The 23589-nt window shown below is 39.5% G+C and overlaps 2 protein-coding genes and 1 pseudogene across 2 annotated transcripts in view; all 3 read left to right on the top strand.

Moving 5' to 3' along the window:
- The window catches only part of rabgap1l (RAB GTPase activating protein 1-like), a 115371-nt gene that overhangs the window by 22759 nt on the left and 69023 nt on the right, over window positions 1-23589 (top strand). The window contains exons 12-13 of the mRNA XM_086046783.1: window positions 3461-3554; window positions 4114-4264. Coding sequence (XP_085902909.1) covers window positions 3461-3554; window positions 4114-4264 — 245 coding nt within the window. The remainder of the gene's footprint in view (window positions 1-3460; window positions 3555-4113; window positions 4265-23589) is intronic.
- LOC147138221 (5.8S ribosomal RNA) lies at window positions 17020-17149 on the top strand (annotated as a pseudogene).
- The window catches only part of gpr52 (G protein-coupled receptor 52), a 5879-nt gene continuing 685 nt past the window's right edge, over window positions 18396-23589 (top strand). Inside the window, exon 1 of the mRNA XM_086048391.1 lies at window positions 18396-23589. This exon is cut by the window's right edge and continues 685 nt beyond it. Within this exon, the coding sequence (XP_085904517.1) occupies window positions 20162-21280 (1119 nt within the window). The 5' untranslated portion in view covers window positions 18396-20161 and the 3' untranslated portion in view covers window positions 21281-23589.

Below are 23589 nucleotides of genomic sequence, written 5' to 3'. Positions count from 1 at the left end.
TACAGACGTGGACAAAATTGTTGGTACCCCTCCGTTTAAGAAAAACCCACAGTGGGCACAGAAATAACTTGAATCTGACAAAAGTAATAATAAATACATTTAAAAGAAAAAGAAAAGGAAATTAACGCTCAAAAATTCAGGCAATACTTTCGAATTGCGGTTCAGCAGAATTATATATATTTAAAAAACTTACTGGTAACTTCATATTTTCAGGCAATCATCACAATCAAGCAATTTTTGTAACTTTCAATAAGATTTTTGCAACTCTCAGCAGGAATTTTGGCCCACTCTTCTTGAGCAAACTGCTCCAGTCATCTTTGGTTTAAAGGGTGCTTTGTCCTGCCATTCTTTGTTGTTTTCAACTGTAAGACCTATGACCTCTGACTGAGACCACGTTTTCTGACATTGGGCAAAAAAAATGAACACCTTGATAGTCTTGACATTTCATTGTACCCTGCACAGATTCAAGACATCCTGTGCCAAATGTAGGAAAACAGCACCGGGTACTTAACAGTGTCTTTCATGTTTCACGGCAGGGACAGTGTTCTACTCTTGCTTTATTGTTGCATCTCTTAACGTAGAGTTGATGTACCATTCCAAGAAGTCCCAGTTTTGTCTCGTCTGTCCAATGGGCATTCTCGCAGAACCTCTGTTGGTTATAGAAATGCAGTTTGACTAATTATTTTTGACAAATTGCTTTTTTATGATTTATTTTCAACAGTGGTGTTAATTTTTGCCATCTGCCATGAAGTCCACTCGGGCTTAAACAATGACAGATTCTTTGGAAGTTGTTGTAAGATTTATTTATTTTTTTTACCCTTAGTTTTAACCGTCTCTTCAAATTGTCAACAATGTTCCTCCTGAGGCCACATCCATGGAGGTTGGCTACAGTCCCATGGATCTTAAATTTCTGAATAATATGTGCAACTGTAGTCACAGGAACTGCTGCTTGGAGATGGTCTCATAGCCTTTACCTTTAATGTGCTTGTCTATGATTTTATATTTAATTTCCTAAGACAACTCACTCCTTCCTTCCCCTGGTCCATATTTAGTGTGGTACACATCATGTCATCAAACAGCACAGTGACTATTTGCCACCCTTTAAATCAGCCCAGTGAATAATTACAAGTTTGATTAGGACACACCTTGGTTGAAACATGTCTCTATGGCCAAATTATTTCTTCTTTTCTAGGGGTACCATCATTTTTTCCCAGGTCTGTTTCATTAGTTTGTTTTTTAAAATAATTCTTTTGAACCTAAATTCAAAGGCAATGTCCGATTTTCATTGGATAATTTTCAGACATTTTTTATTACCGGTACTTTTGTCAGATTCAGATTTATTTCTGTGACCACTGTATGTTTTTCTGTCATTAACAGTGGGGCACCAACAATTTTGTCCACCTATGTAAATAATGTGTCACAAACTCAGTGGAAATTGACTTCTCAAAAGTGCAGAATGCTTTTTTGATGTTTTTTTAGGCATAGACATTCCGGCCAAAATGTCACACACATTCTATTATTGAGATGCTCTCTCTGTGGCATTTTTTTCAAAACCATCATGGATTACCACAACATTTATTGTGAGATTCTTTCCATGAATTGTACCAGTAAAATATTTTTTAATTGCCATCCCGTTCATCAAAAACATGCCCTATTTCAAATTGACGGTGCAGAACATGCACACTCATACAGGAAATTGATTATGATTCAGTTACTGGCTTGGTCTGTAACATGCCAGAAAGTAGGGAAAAATGTTCATTATTGTTTTGAAAGCAGATGCTTGCAAATGTCTTATAGTCCATCTGCTTACATGGAGGACTACAGAAATCTGAGAATATTTACTGTTGAGAGGCTGAAATTCCGAGAATTTAGACAATTTTAAAATAAACAATGTCAATGGTTAATCCATCAAAATAGTTTTCGATTAATTTGATAGATTAATTGTTGATTATCGATTCAATTATTGCACCTATAGTATTGACCTAACCATTACTATTATGCCACAAATATTTTTCACTTGTCAGTTGTCAAATGCTGTAATCTCTTTGCCTGTCATTGATATGAGAGATACAAAAGACAAACGAAAAACCTGAGATGAGTATTTATTGTTAGCATTTTTATAATACCCCAACCCTTATACTGCTGTGACAATGTAATTACATCTTTCAGTACCATAACAATGATTCTGAGCACGGAGCTGGGTTGTTGCAATAGAGCGAGGGCCTCGCGTGAATTAAAAAAAAAATGCTAGTGGTAGTCGGAAGCCCGTTTCAAATCATAGGCGATTATTATTTTTCCCGGCCTGACCGGCCGGATAGTCGGGCGGCGGAAGGGTACCCCGCCTCTAGGCCGTAGGCGATAAACGGACCGCAAATTTTTAGTAAAATGCCCAGCTCTTGTTATTATTGTATTTGGTTTAAATAATGATGGTACTTATTTATGTTAAGACACTGTTCATAAAGGATTCATCACAATAAATAAGAAACAGATAGATATTGTTTGCAGTTTAAAATCACTTATCTCACCTTCCTAGAAAATCACAATGTCCCATCACCGGTGTGCTATTTTTGGAACAGGCCTGCAGGTTACTCATGTGGTCTTGGGGGGGCTACCACATTGGTGGCCTCTGGGCTATGTTGTGCTCACATCGCAGCTCTGCGTAACATTGGCCATAGACATGATAGCGCTTCCATGTAGTCTGGTGGCTGAAATCCGCTGCTCGCTTAAAAATGTTGGACCTTCTTTCAGCCAAGTCATGGTGGAGAAACTACTTTGTAGTTGTGGGGCAGTGTTATGTAAGTTATCCGCACGTTTACATTACAATCCAGTAAAAATTTTGCAAATAGACAGTTAACATAATAATGACTTATTTGTTTAAGTCACTTCAGAGGAACTATTTGTATTCAAGTACAAGCACATACGTTGTCTGTATTTCTACATTAAACATACAGTATTTTGCCATTTTTTTGTCTCGTCTGTATGTGAATGTAAGTGTGAATTAAAAACCGAGTACATCAAACCAATGTGGCGTTACAGCTATATCCATGGCCGCATGTGGAAGTCTAAATGTTGCACATACACTTGACTAGACTGTGTTTATGTTCTAGTGGGTGGCTTATGTGTGGGAATCAGTCTCTTCACCAGCAGAACAGAAGGCTAGACAGCCAGTCAATGCTGCTGCATCCACGCACAAGTGTTTTGCTGTGCTGATTGCCTCTTGTTTGCCTTGCAAACTGCCAGATGGAAGACCATTGCAATAATGGAATGTGTAGGCGCAGTAGAAACTCTTCAACCCCTATTAGATTGTGTGGTTGGAACACAAAGTCACAATTTAAATGCTTAGCACGAGATCTCAGATTGGCCTTTGTGTTCTCATTTAGCCAAACGTCATAGACATCAAGGTCACTGTTGGAGACAAATGTCTAATAAATGTCCTGTGGTCCATTTGTGTTGTATGTAGATAGTGACAGTGAAATCTCCAGCGGGACGGGGGACGTTTCCAAAGATTGTCCTGAGAAAATTCTGGAGTTGTGGGGAGCGGTCCTCAATAAATGGTAAGGCCACAAAGCTTCAAATTTTGCTCTGAATGTGCATGTTTTATGTTTTAAAGGTCTTGCACACATTTTCAGTTTCATGTGTCACCTGATTTTCCATGATATTAATTAAATTGCCTAATATTATTTTTAATAAAATGCAAAGCAGTCTTTTTTTTTTTTTAAACATCATCGTGATACAGTGAACAGCATGTAACATTTACTTGCTGTTGCATCAACACAGGAGAATATTTTTTTATCTCGTATCAGCATGTAACTTATAAGAATCATTAATTAAGATGTGTGTCTTTTTTTTTGTCAAGGGATGAATGTGGTTGTTAGTCTTCATGACACAATTAAAGCTAATCTACCTTCATGCATTCTACTAATTGATAGGATCTCTTCCGAGAATATACAAAACTTACATTACCTCTTACGTACATGTTTTACTAAAGTATACTAAGATAAATGGTTATGCGTCACTGCTAATAGCACCATAGTTGTAGTTGGTTAAAAATAAAGAATGCTGTTCTACTGTGCTTTTAAAGTAATACTGTGTATGTGTGTGCATACATTTTAGGCATGGGAACCTGTCCAGTCGTCCAAAGGGTTTGCACCCATTGGTTCGTAGTGGCATTCCAGAGCCACTGAGAGCTGAAGTATGGCAGCTGCTGGCCGGTTGCCACGACAACCATGACCTGCTTGAGAACTATCGCATCCTCATCACCAAGGTAAATGAATGACAGACCAGTATAGGATATTTCCTGTTACAAAGTTCAATTTGCTTGCTGGTGTATGGGGAAACAAATAGAGTCCAGAAAAACATCCCATAGTTTTGTCAAATACAAACAATTCCAGTATGTCTATTTAAGTTTACTATACATACAGGTAATACCTGTATATATATTTCTGTAATTGACTGGCGACCAGCCAATGGTGTACTGCACTTCTGTCCAAAGTCAGCTGGGATAGGCTCCAGCTCAGAGAATGGATGGCGGGTCAGATTGATTTTTATTCACCAACACTTATGCCTGTAAATTGCCAAGACTAAAAGCCATTATTTTCCTTTGAATTTAGTGTCACTTTTTGGATTAATTTTAGACTAGTTGGGGGAAGTGCACATCTTTTACAGCCGACGGTACTTTTTTTAGTGCCCTAAAATCACCCAATACACTACACAATTATTGTTTTGTACTTCTTTATAGCCTAAAAATACCCAGTACAGTACACAATTATTGTAAATAAATATCTTTGAAAACATTCAAATTAAAAAATAAATAAAAAACAAAAAAAAAGCTTGAAACTGAAAAGTTTTCAAGTTTATTCAGACTTACCCTGTTGGTGCTTGGGGCCATCTGGTCGTGTTCATGAGTCGTGTTATTTTAGCGCTTCCATTTTTCACCTCCTTTATGATTAGATGGCATAGATAACAGCTCAACAACAACAACAAAAAACTGTGTACTGTACCGAAAATACTGGAGCATGGTCGCGTGACGTGCACACAATACGCTTCAGTAAAAACAACAGCCATAGATATAAATTGGATGATACAAAATGCTCCTTTTAAATTACCAGGATGTGCCTATGTCAGATAAGATGTCTGATGTCTATGCTCCCTTACATTTGAAGGAATAAGTCCCTGCTAAAATTGCCGCCAAGTCTGTCCACATATTCTTTTGATGGGAAAGTCTCCCCTACCAACATGACCGCCACATTTACACACTTTTTAGCCTGCTCTGGTCTACTGTCAAGTCTGTTTATCCATGACGAGAGAGTAGCACAAGCCTGAAACTGGTGACCAGTTACCATTGTTGTGACCATTGACCATTGTTGATGGCGCCACAGCGGCGTTGACTGGTTGACGAATAGTGGCCAATACTGGAACGAACAGACTTTGAAACGGATTTTGCATTTTGTATTTTGACTGAACTGGACACTATTTCCTGTCCCTTGAATCCAGGTCAGTGGGTTCCGGATCAATTGAATCAAAGTTCCACTGCATTTTGTTTCTCTATACATTCTTTAATTGAATTTTGGTTTAGTTCTACTATTATTATTATGGTTTTATTAATAGTGTACCTTAAATCTCAGAAGTATATATGTGGCTGTGGTCTGTCTTTGGTTTTGAAGTGAGAGATTTGTTAATCAGTGGGCAGATTGACAAAGCTTGCTGGAAGAGGCAGCAGCAGCTGGGCGAGGAGGTGATATGAACACACAAAGAAGACAAAGATCTTCACTTTTATGGGAAATACAATACTCGTTCTCGCTACTGCAGACCGATGAGTAAATCTACCGACCACCATCAAAAGGCACAAAGGATGAAGTTAGGATTGTCTGGTTAAAAAGATGGAGTGAGCGGGTAAATATGGACCCATCGGGGAGGAAAGAATTAGAGGGAGGGAATCCATGTAAGCAAAGATCAATCTGGCACACTTTTGTCTTTCTGGAGTCACATTTTTAGTTGCCGGTCATCACCTGTGTAAATTTCAACCGTTATCTTCCTTAATCTGTTTCTCTTTTCAAGGCTATCTGTAAAAGTGCCTCGATATGTCTGTCTTTCCTTTTTCTTAATATTTTCCCCTCTGTATTTCTATTTTAGAAACAACATATTTTCCATAGGCAGTACCATTTTGGTTGTTTTGTTTCAAGAGACAGTTTTTTGTCCCTCCCTTCTTACATAAGGCCAAACCTTTTTATTTCACTTGATTTATTCTCAATTCACTGACTGGTGCACACCCACCGCCTGTCTTGCTGGAGTATGGTATTGATAGGCGGGTGGTAGGGCTATTAATAGCAGCACAAAATGAATGGATGGAACTGAGGGAATATAAAGGAGAGAGGCAAAAAGGGAACAATGACAGTGATGGCTAGGGCGATGTGGAGCATATTAATGTCTATTCTCTGGGCTCAGCGACAACATTAATGCTAATTGAGTTCCAAGTAATTGGACTGTTGCCTTATTGGAAAGGTTTAAGTGTTAATAATTGCAGTTCGTATCACTAGAATATCTGGACAGGGGTTTTTTTTGTAGTTATTGTAGTTATATAACACCTGATGAATGTTATATCACATTTGGTATCTAAATTATGCTCCAAGATTGTTGATTGAACAATTGCTTTTGAAATCATTTAATCTTGATTCATCTAATTTATCACTTACAATTGTGTGATATTACTTTTTGAGTGACACTGAAATTGAGTCAAGAAGTACTGACAGTAACAGGTTCTTTAAGATTTTGCGTCTACCCATTTCCAGTAGTTTTTAAATAATACAACCAAGACATGATTTAAGTGTAGATTCTCAATGTATTTCACAAAAATGTTGAAATTAAATCTATATATGGGTCATTTTCATCTAATTTGGTCAATAGCGACGAACACACACACACACAAAAAGATAATATTCATGGAAAAGATATACTAAAAGGTATTGTCAACTCAAAAACGTTCTATATATTTATTCTATGCGGCCCCACTAGTCTCACCTCTGACTATCTATGACATCACACTTGCTCAGGGCTCAGGTAACGACCAATCACTGCTCAGCTAGCCAATGTCACATGACCAAACTCAGAAAACAGGTGAGCCGTGACTGGTCATTACCTGAGCCCTGAGCAACTCTAATGTCATTTTCAGTCGACAGCAAGTGGCAAAATGGCCGCCCACTGAGATGGATAAAAACTCGACTGTTGAATCGGGTGGCCGATTATATCGTCCAATTATGGCTCTTCAAACATCGGCCAAAATAATTGGCCAAATGGTAGAGGTTTGCTGATTGTATTTCATTTTATGTACTCCAACTAATTACGGCTGGTATACATGAGCCAAGGCAGTTTTGCAGGTTGGCAAGGGGTAGCAGCTGCCACCCTAACCAAATACCTTGACTCCTAGGTGGGTGTTGGCAATGATTCTATCAATAATAAAATGTATTCTAACTGTTCCTTATATTGTCTCCAAAGTGTGTGTAAAAAGTGTTTAGAACTTACTCCCACTCCAACTTCCCCTCCTTTCAATAAGAAATGGTTGCGTCCTACCGGCGCCACCAAGGAAAAAGTGAAGTGCGTTTTAACTTGACCATCCTAGGCGAACCACAAACAGTCGGGTAAGCTATATTGTATCTGTGGTTGCTCTAGTCTATGTTAAATATGTTCAAATGGTCTGCCAAATGTGACAACTTATGTGAAATAGTAGTTAGCACTATTTTTAGATAATTGGAGGCTTATTGAGGCGCGGCGGCAGCGCTATCTCGCTTCCTTCGAGGCACGGGAGCAGATGGCACTGGGGATGGGGTGGCACGTCACCTCCCAGATTCATGATGACTACATTATTCCCCCCCCCCCCCCCCCCCCACACACACACACGCACACTTTTGCCACATTAGAATGCATATATCTCAAGTCTGATATGCAGCAGTAGACGTGTGCCACAAGCGCAAGAACATGATATCAAGAATTGAGCTCAGAAGCTCTATAGGTGGAGGCATGCTTCACTTTTTTTTTTATTTATAGATTTTTATAAATGTATAGGCTACTGTCTGGCCAAATATTTATGCAACTGACTTTAAACACAATACTTAGTTGTTGGACGTTGTGACACGCCGAGACACGAATGCTGCATGTTCTTCTGACTAGGGGTGGGCGATATACAGTATATCGTCATTGATATTATCATCAATCTTGCTTTCACAATGTGTAATTGTACATTATCGAGTATTTATACTGCCTCGAAAAGGAGAACAAGTCCGGTGATGGCTGCAAAGTAGGAGGAAATGATGAAATCCTCACTTGGCAAATCAGTGTGCATAGACTACAAAAGAGGAGTAAGTGATAAACATTCGCTGAATCAGTGGGCAGGACCCAGTCACGTGACAGTTAGCGGTCGACCAAACGTGTTTCAATTACGGAGGAGTTTCCCGTCGTCTAAGCGGGTGAATTTTCATAAGCAAGGCGCAAGTCCACTTCCCTAGTCTGTAAATAGTTTGGGATTGACAAGACTGACATCTTTGGGAATAGCAATATGGATCACGAGAAAAACTTTGCGACCGCCCAAACGCGCTAAACAAAAGCTGAGTAAACACATATATTCAGAAAACCCGAGTTGAGAAAACAAACTGTACTTCGGCGAGCAAGTTAAACATGACAGCCAGGATGTTCAATTTTAACATTCAGTTTACACGCTTATAGTCGTCATAACTACATTTGCGAACAGAATACCTTGTTTCAACTAGAGGGCCTGCTTTGAATGTTTTAAAGCACTTTGAGTTGCATTTTTATGTATGAAAAGTGCTATATAAATAAAATGTGATTGATTGATTGATTGATAGAACATATTCTTGAAAAAAAATGTATGGGTTGACTTTGTCTTTAATTAAATTAATAATTAAATTATTCATTTTGTTCTGTATTGTTTCAAATCAGGCCCAGCGTTGGTCCTGCAAGGGCCACCACAACTTGGCTCATTGTCAGGCCACCACCCAAAATTTTTTTGTGTCAGGCTCTGCAATACAGTATAGTTAGTTGACCCTCACTATTCGCCGGTAATAAGTGCCAGGCCAGCACACGAATAGTGAAAATCTGTGTATTGACGCCCATTGTAATGCATTAAGGGGGAAAGAAATATTTTATGAATTATATATATTTTTACATTAGTCTTGGATTAATTGGCATACAGTACTTTTTCTGACCAAAATCGGCATTGGCCTGAGAAAAAATCCATAGCGGTCGATTCCTAATAAAAATGGGTGGGTTTTGCAATTTTCTATTGACGCAATAATAATCAGGATGCCGTTTTTATACTAGTGGGGCCGCATAGAACATATTATTGTAAAGGACATTTTAGAGTTGACTTCCCCGTCAAGCAATTGGAGACAAATCTTATATGTACAGAAATTGAATTTGTATACTCAGAAAACATGTTGCAAATCCTGAAACTCATTTGGCATCAAAAGTTTGAAAAATATTGCTTTAGAAAATCAGTATTTATTTATTTAATTTATGAATTATTACAGTTTGAATGATATAAACTGCCAATAATTCAAATACTCATATCAGTAAGGTTGATTTGTTCAGTGGAGTATGTCTGAACCGCTATTGATCAGATTATATGAAAAATTACTCGTATATGTAAATAAAATGACTGTGCTTATGAACGATGTTGAACCTGTTCATAGATGATCGTTCTATCACCTGTGGTATCTATTGCCCCTAGGTGGAAACTATTGGGTTAGTAGTGACTAATTTATCGAGTATTTAGCAGAGTGTGGCTTGTCACTAGCGAGCTTGATCCCACAAGATTGCAAGTATCATGTTCAGCGTCGCATTGCTCACAATTACGTTCATCACACAGTCAACAATGCACAATATCTTACACACTCACCCACACCCCCACACTCACCCACACCACCACCACACACCCACACACACATGGCCTTAGGGCATCTGAGACATTTACAAATAACTCTTTCTCAGCTGGCGCAGCACTATATTTGTGGTTGGGTTTGGTGTTTGCTGGTGACATTTTAACAACCTTTTCGTTTCCCTCGAGCTGATCATGCCTAAGGTGTGCTCCTACGCTTGAACCCACATCTTAAAAAGCTTGGCCAGCTATTTCTAGGCCTGCCATTCCATAGCTCAGTGACACACATAGCAGCCAGTCTATTAAGGGGTCAGCATCTCTTCGTGACAACATTGAACAATATCATCGACCAACAACCCGTGGCTTTTATGCCTTTTAAAAACAATATACTATACTAGTGGACAAGATGGTTGGTACCACTCTGTTAATGAAAGAAAAACTCTCAGTGGTCACAGAAGTAATTTGAAACCTACAAAAGTAGTGTATGTGTGTGTGTGTGTGTGTGTGTGTGTGTGTGTGTGTATATATGTAAATATATGTATGCATATATATTAGGGCTGTCAAACGATTAAAAATTCTAAGAGTTAATCACATCTTAAATAATTAATCGTAATTAATTGCAATTCGAACTATCTCCAAAATATGCCATATTTTTCTGTAAATTGTTGTTGGAATGGAAAGATAAGACACAAGACGGATATATCCATTCAACATAGTGTTCATATGTAATGATTTTTTTTATTATAACAATAAATACTCATGAGATGAAAATTACAAATTTTAAATTAAAATTAACATTCTTTCTGTAGTAAACAGTATTTTTATTCACTACAAAAACAAAACCGCAAAATGGCCTCAGAACAGTGACAGAAATGTGTGCAAACAAAGTGTGTGCGTGAGGGGGTGGGTGGGTGTAGATGTGCGTGTGTGTGTCATGTACACATTTATATGTGGCCTTTGTAATATATTCAAACATAGTTTATGTTTTCCAAGTGGTCCCTGAAGTGCACACAAATGTGATTGGCTCATATGACGGATGAGTGTTATGCTCTGTTCTGTCTCTGAGTGAGTGAGAAGCAGTACAATTATCAAAACGTCGTGTGTTAGATTAACTGACTTTATTCACACAGAATAAGACAGCCCTCTTCTCTACTCATCCTCAGTCGCTCAGGCAAACCAACTTATTCACATTTCTGAGTTTTAAAGGTGCCCTCTTCTTTCGAAATGCTTCCTTATACTCCCACGGGCGACATCCGCGAGCCAGGGGGAAACTGTACGTCACCGTTTGCAACGAGTCCAAATGACTTCATGCTTATTTATTTATCTGTATTTTTTAAGAATATGAATTCCCTACCCAGAGGGCCTACCTGCTTTACTATTAAATACGCACGCATCCGCTCTGCTGCTCACTGTACTGCACCGAGTGGGATTATGCATGGGCGGTCATTCTGCACGTTAACATGACGCGTCCTGCGTAAACATGACGCGATGACAAAATTTAATTACCGCCCGATAACGCGATAAGTTTGAAACATATATATATATATATATATATATATATATATATATATATATATATATATATATATATATATATATATGAATACATATATTCATTTATATATATATATATATATATTCATTTATATATATATATATATATATATATATATATATATATATATATATATATTCATGAAAGGAACATGCCCCCACTCCTGCCCAACTGTAGAGACCAACTGCACTCTAGGGTCACCGCACAGCCTAGCTACACTAGTGGCATCCTCCGCTCCTTACAGCATAGATCTATTCACGGCCCCCTCCCCTCCCAGCTCTCTGTATGTCTCTATAATGTAGCCCTCCAGCTCCTGTTCACATGTCCATTGCATGGACCAGTAGGCACCGGAAAAGGACTCTCAGGTCTTTCTTCACAACCTTAAGAATTTCACTTACAGGGAAAAAATATGTCCTCTGATCATATGTATTTTTGTAAACAAACTGGAGCATATAGGCAAGTTGAAATTAAATATGCATCTAAATAAAGAAAAACATACCCACAGTACAACTACATTATGTTACTTACCTGTATATCTTTCATTCAAAACATTCCCCATGTTTGTACAATATCACACAGCACTGTACTAGCACTGGTACAGTGCATGTGCACGTGTATTTGCATAGCCTCCCAGCCATCCTGACACTGATATGACAGCTCGGATTAAGGAGATCCAGCCGAAAGCATCTTCTCTGGTCACAGCATTTCTGTGTCACATTGCCTGCTGAGTGTAGCCAAACAGTATACTGTGCAATATAATTGTCACGTTCTCAAAACATTTCGCCAGCTTTATTAAATAAAACACACGCACACGCACTTTAGATATAATACAGTGATTGTGTATAAAAAGTACAATTACAAGTATGCAGTGCATTCCCCATCAGTTCAGAAGACAGCGGACCGTGCGCTAGGTGGTGACGATGTTAAAGCTTGACCAGTACACGGCGTAGTTTCATCATGACTTTAAAACAGACAGACTGAATTGTTGCGGAAATTTGAGCATTAACAGATAAATCAAAAGCAAATATTCAGTCTATTCCTCTGTGTCTTGGATGGAATATTTACATCTAACCTTTACATATGAAAAAGAGATGCATCATGACCTACATGCAACAAGGACAAGAGGAGTGAGAATAATGAATATAAATACCTGAACGAGTGGTCGGACACGACTTCACTACTGTGTGGTGTGAGATTAAATTGAAAATAATCGATGGTGATTCCAGCAGGTAGCCTGTCTTTGACCCTACGGTCTTTACCACTTCTACTTCAGCACTACTGTACATATACAGTTTATTAGGGCTGCAACAAGGAATCAATATATAATCGATATCAAATCAAATCGCATTTTATTTATATAGCACTTTTCACATAAAAATGCAACTCAAAGTTGTTGTTATCCTTTCGGCTTGTCCCCTCAGGGGTCGCCACAGCGAATCAAGTGCACGCACGATTTGCATGCTGTACAATAAAAACATCAAAATACAACATAAAAAGAAGACCCGCTCCCTCCTTCTCTCGCAATATACACAATGACAGATATCCACAAGCACACCTGCACACACACACACCCCCACACCCCCACACACACCCACACACATGCACCCCCCCCCCCCCCCACACACACATATAACCTGACGAACTGTAATTAAAAAAAAAGACATGGCAAGGCACAGAGAAACCATATGGGGAAAGAGTACCCAAGGGGAGCTCATCTACGTTGAGAGGAATGACAGCCCATGGCCACGGGGAGCATCACCGCCACAGAGACCCCCGGGCGGGGCAGAGCCCAAACATAGTGCAGGGAGGCCAGGCACACCCCCCGGCGTGGAGGCCCCCCACGAGGAAACACTGGAGCTAAAAGCTAAAAAAATAATAATGATAATAAAAACAACAAAACAATCAAAGAGTTAAGAACTAAAAAGCAATAAGATTGGATAAAAAATTGTCCAAAATAAAAAGAGTAAGATCAATTATTTAAAAGCCAAACTAAAAGGTAGGTCTTGAGCCTCTCTTTAAAATATCAAGCCTCCCTTTAAAGAAATCAACAGTCTCTGCGGACCAAAATGGCTGAATGCAGCGTCGCGGGGCGTTTTCTGTTCTCACCCTAGGAATAATTAAAAGGCCGGTGCCAGAGGACCTCAGGATCCTTGAGGGTTGATATCATAAAAGCAAGTCAGATAAATAAGATGGCCCAAGACCGTTAAGACATTTAAAAACTAATAAAAGTACCTTAAAATCTGTCTTAATTAAGTGTTGGCAATGAATTTCATTATCGATTTATTGTGCCGAACGATTATTATGTCAGTCACTTCCTGTGACGTGCTTTTATGACATCAGTCACGCTCTACGTGACATTGTCACGGAACATAAGTTGAGCGAGCGATACGAGCAGTAGCTCTTGGTGACTAAAACATGACGTGACGTATATGAGTTTTCGTTGACGAGACTGGACGAAATTGTTAGCGTGTGGTCTGTCAGACGTTCTAAATACATGACCGGAATCGTTCGGATTTTAGAATGTCAGTGCTAAGTTTTGATTCCTCGTTTGCCGTGCGGAAGAAGCACGAACAAACCCCAGAGGCCACCGAAGCTGCATCACAAGTGCACGGCAGCCGCTGATTGGGTAAACGAGCACAGGTGGACGCAATAAGCTGGCGACAGACAAACAAAGGAACAGAAGGAAAAACATGAAACTAAAGTCAAAAACCAAAATCAACAAAGGCAGACCATGACAAAAAACATACTTGTTGTTTATTTGTCACTCCCAGCTGCAGTTTACTTTAAAACCAGCGGTGAATTGGCAACTGGGAAATTCGGGACAACTCCTGAATGGCTATCAATTCCAAAACCTGATCCAGTGGGGTTTTTTTTGTGTTGTTGTTGTTGTATTTTTATTAAAAATGTTTTTTTAATATACTGAAAAGAGTCTGTTGGATTAACATAAAAGTATAGACATTGATTGCACGCATTAAAATCATGTTTCAGCAACATGATGCTGGCCACTGCTGCTAAATTCATTTCCACCCCTGAAATGAAATTATTAATAAATATAATCTAATCAGAATTTGGTTCAGTTTTTCATTCATTCATTCATTCATTCATTCATTCATTATCCATACCGCTTATCCTCACAAGGGTTGCGGGCGTGCTGGAGCCTATCCCAGCTGTCTTCGGGCAGTAGGCGGGGGACACCCTGAATTGGTTGCCAGCCAATCGCAGGGCACACAGAGACAAACATCCGCACTCACAATCACACCTAGGGGCAATTTAGAGTGTCCAATCAACTTACCTTGCATTTTTGGAATGTGGGAGGAAACCAGAGTACCCGGAGAAAACCCACGCAGGCACGGGGAGAACATGCAAACTCCACACCCATTATTTTAGGAGAATGACGAGATGGTGTATGATTAAACATAGGTTGCACTTACAATGACGATAATAATTTAATGAACAATCTTTAAATGTTACTGTTCTAAAATAATGCCAATCAGGCATGTATTGTATGGCATACATTTGCTTGTTTTTTGTGGTGGTCCATGGCCTATTGTAAAAGGTTTCGATATCAACGTTTAGGTAAAAACATATACAGGTATATAAATTCATCATTTATTTAATAGGTCTGGGATGTTCATGCAGCATCCTGTTTGTGCAGTTTTCTGCACTGTCAACATGAAATAATGTTCTGTTTAAAGGGGTGGACATTTAAATATATTTTTTTAATCAAACTCATAAATCGAAAAAAAATCATCCACAGATTAACTGTATTGAAATAATCGTTAGTTGCAGCTCTAAAGTAAACACAGCATACAGTGACTGAAGGTGAAAAACGACTTTGTATAAGTATCTTGTACTGCAAGTGTGTCCCATAAATGTCTTGTGAATCTTGATAACTTAATGTTTTTTTTATGTAACATCCTTCCCTTGTGACTGTGTATGAGTCATACTTTATCTGTTAGTCTTACGTATAATATCATCTCCCAAGCTTTATAACTTTATTATATCAAATTTATTGCTTCTGCACGCTAGGGACTTTTTGCCGTCTGTCCTTCATACAAACTGACTAATTTGCATCCATAACATGCACATAATACACATTACAAAGAGGAATGTTTTTGTCTGTAAGTCTTTTTCACAGGGTTGAATTGTGGGAAGCATTCACCTTTGTTTCCTGCCGGATCACTTTGATAGAAGAATGAATAATTAACAGTTGCCTTCTGGTCGTGTTTTTCATCAGTGTCCACCTCCAAAGGTGAACAGCACTGAGCTGAGCTCTCCATTGACTGGCTCCTGACGGAGTGACAGCTGTTTCATTTCTATCTGACTGACCAAAAATATACAAAATCAGTCAAACATTTGAAGTGATCTGAGAAAATGGTATCGCAGTTAATCGCTGACAGACCTCCCCCCCAAAAAAAATAATAATTAATTATGATTAAAAATGTATGAGAAAACTGAAAAAAACTATTGATGGCTCGGGCGTGTTCTCTTGCCACCTCACTCTTTGATTCATTTAAGAGGGCTATGATTTGATTTGATTATTGATGCATCTTGAATCAACGCACAGTATCTTAAATTGATGCAGATTTTTTGATAAATGTTACTTATTTTCTTACCATGTGGCTATTCACAACTGGTATAACTTTAAAATAGCTAGAAGGAAAATATAGCTTTATTTTTTTTTTTACTTTCGTCTCATCAGTCTATACACTATTCTCCAAAAGAATCATTCAGATGATTTTTGCAAAAGTAAGATGAGCCTTTATGTCCTTTTAGGTCAGCAGTGGTCAATTACCTTTTCAAACAAGGTCAGGTGGCTAAGCATAAGCCTGTTTTTTCCCCTCATGAAGAAAATCACCATTTAATTGTTCATGTTTACTTGGGTTATCTTTGTCTGATAGTTACATTTGTTTGATGACCTCAAACATTAAAGTGGGAAAACTTGAATTGCTTGTCTAAGACAAGTCGTATCTCTTGTTTGCTCCCTCGCTTGTACTAGAGTTCACACGTGCACATCAAATAAATGCACAACTTTCAAAATACAAGCACCATATATTTGACATTTTATTTTTACTTCATCATCACAGTGGCCATTCTGAGATTGTGGCCTTCAGGAGATTTTTTTTTTTTTGCCCAGGTCTGGTATATACCATTCAAAGTATCTGGCAATATAACTGGTTTTCAAGTAATACAGAATCATTAAAATAAATACACTACAAAGGAGCTTCAAATCAGGTATGCCTTCCATCGAAACAGCAAAATTATTGAGTAAATGACTGTTTCTGAGACACGTTTGGCAGTGTCTGCTGAAGGCTGTTTTACCTGACAGTGGTGTCTCAGACTGAGCATTAGGGACACCTAGATAAGAAATGTAGATAGATAAACAAAGAACAAATAAGATACGTAGAATCTTGTTGATATAGAAATAGATAGATACTGTATATGGATGAAATTTTAGCTGTAAAAAAAATAAAAAAATGCAAGGCTGCTTCTTGAGAATTATACACAGACCAAACATGACCATTTGGAACAGGTGGCTCAGCCAGTGACTGCTGGCCAAACCCAACCCAACTGTGACAACTCTTAGCGATGGATCACTGGGCTCTTGCATCAATGACCACTGCTAGCTGCGAGTATAATGTGAATTGCACGACATATTGATCATCGACACTTCGAACGCACCTAGTGGCCCCAGGGTCCGAGCGTCGCTTCACACTCGCCTGGCGCTGCTCCCGGTGGGCCATTCGGGGCAGTTTGGCGGAGGTAGACCCTCCTTACTCGGTTTAAGAATATTGCTTTGTTGTAACTACAGGATTTACTCAGTAGTGGAAACGGTAGAGGGTTATATTGGTTAGCAGACATTTTTATATGGCACCACATTTCCATATGTATCAAAGCTCTTTTTTTGTAATGCTGCACCCCTTAATTAATGCATAGCAAATGATTTTGCAGAACACTTTGCTCGGAGACCAAACAGTGGCTAACCATTTCAACGTAGGCTGTAATGCTGCTTCACAACACAATCTTTTATTGTGTGAAAATAAAATCCAAACTCAAATACTGGTTTTGTGAATGATAGGGTATGGCACAGCCCAATCACTTCCATACGTGGGCTTTTTATTCCCTTTCTGTTAGTGTTATTTATGAAGCAAATGTTGAAATCTGTTCATTGATTCCATCTACATTCAATGCATCTAAGAATCCTATTTTCTCCCTCTCCTAATCTATACCTAACTCACATGTAATGCTTTGGTCTGAAAAAAAAAATGGCCGTGCAAATAATAGGAATTGATTTGAATGTTTTATTGCTACAATTGGTCAATATTGAGTGTTTGTTGACTGTGATGCCTTACTACTACAACTCAGTACTCTTGTTTAGGTGGCTGAGAATGTTATACTGTATATTTGAATCAGGCTGTCAGAAAATGATTCCATAAATGTTGACATAAAGATGAAGGTTTAACACAGTCTCCTTTCCCGTACTTACAAAGATGAATGCACACTAGTGGTGTGTAAACTGTTTATTGTCATGAGCTGCATCCCAAGACAAGTGACAGACAGTGTATGTGGGATCAAAAGGATGGCAACATCAAATGAAGTGAAACTCACAAGAAAAGTGAAAAATAAAGAGCCCGAGATTGTAGTTAATAAACCAAATGTGGGATCTTGCTAATATTTCGAATAACTGTGGATGTACCACTGGCAAAGCTATTGTGACGGACAGAATAATGGCTTGGAGCCTCAGGTGAGGCAGGGAGTAGAGTCGTCCAACAGTGAGCAGGCTGAGAGAGCAAGGAAGAGGGAGGGCGCTTGTGTGTGTGTGTGTGTGTGTGTGTGTGTGTGTGTGTGTAAAGAGAGAGATTGAATGTGCGAGCTAGAGAGACTGTGTAGAGAGGGAGGGTGGGAGGTAGGGCGGGAGGGAAGTGTAAGCCAGTCACATCATCTCTCCTTCTTACTGCACCAGGGCTGAGGGACTCTTCGTCCCATTGTTTCGCTTGCTGCAGAATTAGCACAGTTCCATCTGCGTAGTCATCATTTTAAAATTGCTTTTTCCATACTGCATTTAGGACCATCTTTGTTTTTGTGCCTGCTCCAAAGGATTTACATGTTAAGAAAATGGCCTATCCTGTTCTGGAATTTCAGGGAACATTTTGCAGAGGACAGGGACTGTGACTGGGACTCTTTTCTTTTAAATCTTTTTTTTTTTTTCTTATGCTCCTAGAGCGGGTTTCCCTTTTGTTGCGCAGCAATTTTTTTTAGAGCGACAGACATACTGAGAGAAGATTTAATGGCAAGGCTCTACCGGACCCCATCCCTCTACAACAGAAAGCATGCTTTAAAAGGCAAGTGACAAAAGCTGTGGTCACAATAAGCACTGGGGAAAAAAATGGGCTAAAATCCCCCATTTTACGTGCTTCTATACCAACACAAGAATGCAAGTAAAGAGTTTGAGGTGAAAAAAAGCGGTTGGTGGATTGCCCCTACACTTTCTCCGTGTGGCGCTGGATTGCTGAGGAGTCAAAGTGAGTGGAGCGCTGATTTATTCAGCCGGCCTCTCATAGCTCCTAGAGAGTCCTTTCACCTGCCTGCATGGGAGTCTGACATTTCATGCCTTCATCGCACCTTACGACCATTTTATGCACCTTTTGTCCTCAAAATCCAGAACATTGAGAGGAATTTTGCACTCTTGGATTTATACATCGAATCATTTTTTTTCCGGCATTCGTGTGAAAAGACATTGTGCAGTACTTTGGATGTGCTGCTTTTTTTTTTTTTTTTTTTGTAATTTCTGCACATGGATGCCTTGATACGCTCAACAGCCTGTGTGTGCTGAGAGAATTGTGACATTATCTCCTGTGGAGATCCCCGTGTTTTTTTAGCCTGTGTCTGTGTTTTGACTCTCACAATGGTTAGGCATACATGAGCTCCAGACAGTGACAAGAGGACCACCAAAATAAGGGAAGCTCGCTGTTGGATTACAAACACAGCAACCCCAATACAGTGAAACTTGTCAGTTTATCGAAGATGTGATTGACACGTGGATGTTGTTTTTCTAAGACCAATTCTCCCAGGGGGGGATTTCCTCTCTGAAATAAAATATATTGTAAATTGCAAGGGCAACTCCACTCTCGTCACCTTTCATGAAAGGGGAGCCAAATCAGCCAATAAGTTTCTTACATATTTAATTCTGTTCATACTGTCAAACAATTTGTTTGATACGTGAAGCTCTTTATAAGCTTTCTTCCCTTGTGACCGCTTTCACCTCTGTCTTTGTGAAAACGGCGTATGCCCTCAGCCTCTCGGTCTTTCAAAATGGGTGATAAAGGCCACATGCTGGCAAGCAAAGCAGCGTGAACCTCACCTTTACGACAGATGCTCACTTCAGCTATAATTCGACGCTGCCATTTTTTTCCCCTCGCGACTCTTAAATGCGACCTTCCTCTTTCATAAACCATGCTGTGCCAGTGGAAAAGAAGGGCCTCGTCCTATCCCTCCAAAAGCCCTAACGATTTTTCTCCTGTCAGTGTTCCCTTGATTGAGACTCATCAATGTGAGAGTCAGGTGAAAGAGAGCAAGGGTAACGTCTTAAGCTCTATTAAGTGAAGGTGGCTACAGGGACCTGGAACTGTGGGAGAGGAGTCAGCAATTGCAGTTTCATGCCGTTGCCTGTTGCGGAAGTTGCACCATAAAGCTGTCTCACTAGGATCCAACTCAGAACAATGAATCTGTCTGACACCACGACTGACCCGATGCTCACACCAAATAGCAGCCGCGGAGACGAATTTTCCGGCAGTACTTCAAACCACTCGTGTCCCTTAGGCTGGGGCTTCCAAGAAGGCTTAGAGGCTTGCATCCTGGAGACTGCCGTTGTTGTACTCCTGACAGTGCTCATTATTGTCGGTAACTTGACGGTGATCTTCGTATTCCACTGTGCCCCGCTGCTACATCACTACAACACCAGCTACTTTATCCAGACCATGGCCTACGCAGACCTTCTGGTCGGTCTCAGCTGCCTGGTGCCCACCCTGTCTCTGCTCCACTACCCTGCAAGTGTCCAGGAGCCCATCACCTGTCAGGTCTTCAGCTATGTCATCTCTGTTCTCAAAAGTGTGTCAATGGCCTGCTTGGCATGCATCAGTGTGGACCGCTATCTGGCTATAACGAAACCGCTATCGTACAACCAACTGGTGACGCCGTGCCGGCTACGGGGCTGCATCACCCTCATATGGGTTTACTCCAGCCTGGTCTTCTTGCCCTCTTTCTTTGGATGGGGCAAGCCAGGCTATCATGGGGACATTTTTGAGTGGTGTGCACAGTCTTGGCCTACCTCAGCCCTCTTTACAGGCTTTGTGGTGTGCTTGCTGTATGCACCTGCTGCATTTGTGGTCTGCTTTACCTACTACCACATATTTCGCATTTGCCAGCAGCACAACAGGGAGATCAGTGAACGGCGGGCACGCTTCCCGAGCCAAGAGATGGAAACTGTTGATGGGGACAGGGATGGGCATCAAGGAGGACACGGACCGGATCGACGCTACGCCATGGTGCTCTTCCGCATCACAAGCGTGTTCTATATGCTCTGGCTGCCCTACATCATATACTTTGTGTTGGAAAGCTCCCATGTCCTGGACAGCCCAGCTCTTTCCTTCATTACCACTTGGCTAGCAATTAGCAACAGTTTTTGCAACTGTGTCATCTACAGCTTGTCCAATAGTGTGTTCCGTTTGGGCATGCGGAGGCTCTCGCAGACAATTTGCTCCTTCAGTCACTGTGCTGCTGATGACAGAGACTTTGGGAAGCCGAAACCACAAAAAAGAGCAAACTCCTGTTCCATCTGATTATGGGACTTGCAATGGACGAGGGAGGACACTCTGTGGACATTGGCAACTACATACATTCTTATTGGATTGAAATGGTGAACACAAAACAAACTAATTCATGTTCTTACTTTTTTGGCCATGATGCGGTTTTGAACTTTCAGCTCATCGAGTGTGATTGATTTATTTGCATAAAAGATTTTTATTTTTATTTTTTTTTTTTATAAGAGTCACATTGAGAATGCTTTCACTCTGTACCACACAACATTGCTGTTTGACATTGAGCCTGTACAGTACATGTCACTGTTATGTTTCTCTGCAAATTTCAAGATGTAATATATTTAGAATTACACCAAAATGACATTTTGTTGAGCAAATTGGGCGAGCAAGATATTTTTCCAAAACGTCTACTCACAAACTTGTTTGGACGTTGTTAATGGCTATTGAACTTTTGACAGCCATAATGCTGTTTTAGGTTTTAGAAAGTGAGCAATCCTTGTCTGCTAACTGGAATGTGAAACTGTCAACTTAGTATGGGCAATAAAGCAGTTAGTAATTGTGAAATGTATCTGCACTTCATACAGGAGTGTTGACAATTTCAGTGAAGTACAGCTGAAATTTGTAATTAGCTTTTTTTTTTTGTCTTGTGGGGGAAAAATCTGAAATATTACATTTTGAAATGTTTTTATTTAGATATGTTGTTATTGCTAAATTATTTTGACACAGATAAATACATTATTTTTTAATTAATTGATTAAAAATTAAATATTGAAATTTACAATGAGATTATGCAAAGCTGCTTTCAACTCTTACCATGACACCCGCCCCACCACTCACTCCACAGATTCAGCAATAAAATCGTATTTTTACATGCAACTTTAAAATATAAAATCACATTATTATTTGGCGGTCAGTACCTGCAGGATATTTCGCAGCATGTAAATGCATCTGTGTATGCAAATACGCCAACAAGGTGATCAGATGTGCAACCCTTTTCATCATTAGGGTCGTTGGTGAGCTGGAGCCGTTCCCTTTAGGTGAAAGGTAGGATACATCCTAGACTGGTGCCAACGAGACAACGCCAGAAACACTGAAATGTCTGGAGCAAAAAAAAATATATAAAAAATAATTGTGAAAGCCTACTGTGGACGGGATGGCAACTGATTCTGAGAACTTCTACTAAAACTTCTTTGTTTTCAAAAGCACAAAGAAGCTGTCAAACAAGCTGCAACAAGTGGACTCCAATCACATGATCGTTGTTGAGAAATATGACAACATTGCCAACATTTGAACACAGCAACAACCCCTCCCATCGTGCAGAAGCTGTACATATGCTTCATTCTGTGTTCCGGGCAAATACAGTGTATGGCATCACAATAATTTCTTTTTTGAAATGGTGCAGTGCTGATCTAACTCTCCCTTAATTTACCGTCGCTGCCAATCTTCTGGATGCTACCAAGTAGTGAAATTCATTCTGTCCCATATTTTAACTTTTACTTAAGTTAAACTTAAGCAGCTCCCCTCCCAAAATCCAAATGTTATTTATTTATTTATTGTAACTAAATCCCAGATCACTGTCCTGCAGGTATTGTGTAAAATCTAACCACCCAATTAGTCAAGATTTTGTTGCAATTCAAATGTCATTAAATCACTAATATAAGATTTGAGTAAACGGGTCATCGAACATAATTAACTTAAACACGTGAATGCTTTGTCCACTAAAATCACATAGTATAAGCTTGATTTTAATTAGCTGGGTATCATGAATCTGTTTGGTAAAATGTGTTGCTAATATTGTGACTTTGCTCAGCTTCCCCCAAAACTCCTGGCCCTTGTCCCCGCGTTTCCCAATTCTACTCCTTCGCCCTCATTATTTTGTGTTCGCGAGACCGAAGGGGTGTCCCAATTCTCTGAAATGTTTACTCCTCTAAACTTTACACACCTTTCTATGTCCAAAGCCATGACAATACTGTTAACTTCATATTGGCTGATTTATACACCATGTATCTGTTTTAACTGATTAGTTTACTATTAATAGCATAGTATAGTTTGAAAATCTGAAATAACCTGATAATATGATATAAACAATATCTAGTTAGCTCCAGACTATTAATTTACCGGCATTATAGCAGGTTAAACAATAGTGAAACCCTATTTAGCCCAGGAGTTTCAAGTACTGTAGTTCCTTTACCTCAGTTGGTCTTCTGCCTTCAAGTGGGTTGTTGTTAAATTGTCTGATGTCAGAATTGTATCTTTAAAATGATAAACTATGTCTTGATTTTGTGGCATTTTGTGGCAACATGGCATATATGAGAAATGCCAGTTGATGA

The sequence above is a fragment of the Filicampus tigris genome, chromosome 12 (genome assembly GCF_054856515.1).
Source record: "Filicampus tigris isolate MCC_2025a chromosome 12, RoL_Ftig_1.0, whole genome shotgun sequence".
Classification (NCBI taxonomy): Eukaryota; Metazoa; Chordata; class Actinopteri; order Syngnathiformes; family Syngnathidae; genus Filicampus; species Filicampus tigris.
The sequence above is the reverse complement of the archived record's forward strand: the minus strand, read 5'-3'. Positions and strand labels throughout refer to the sequence as shown.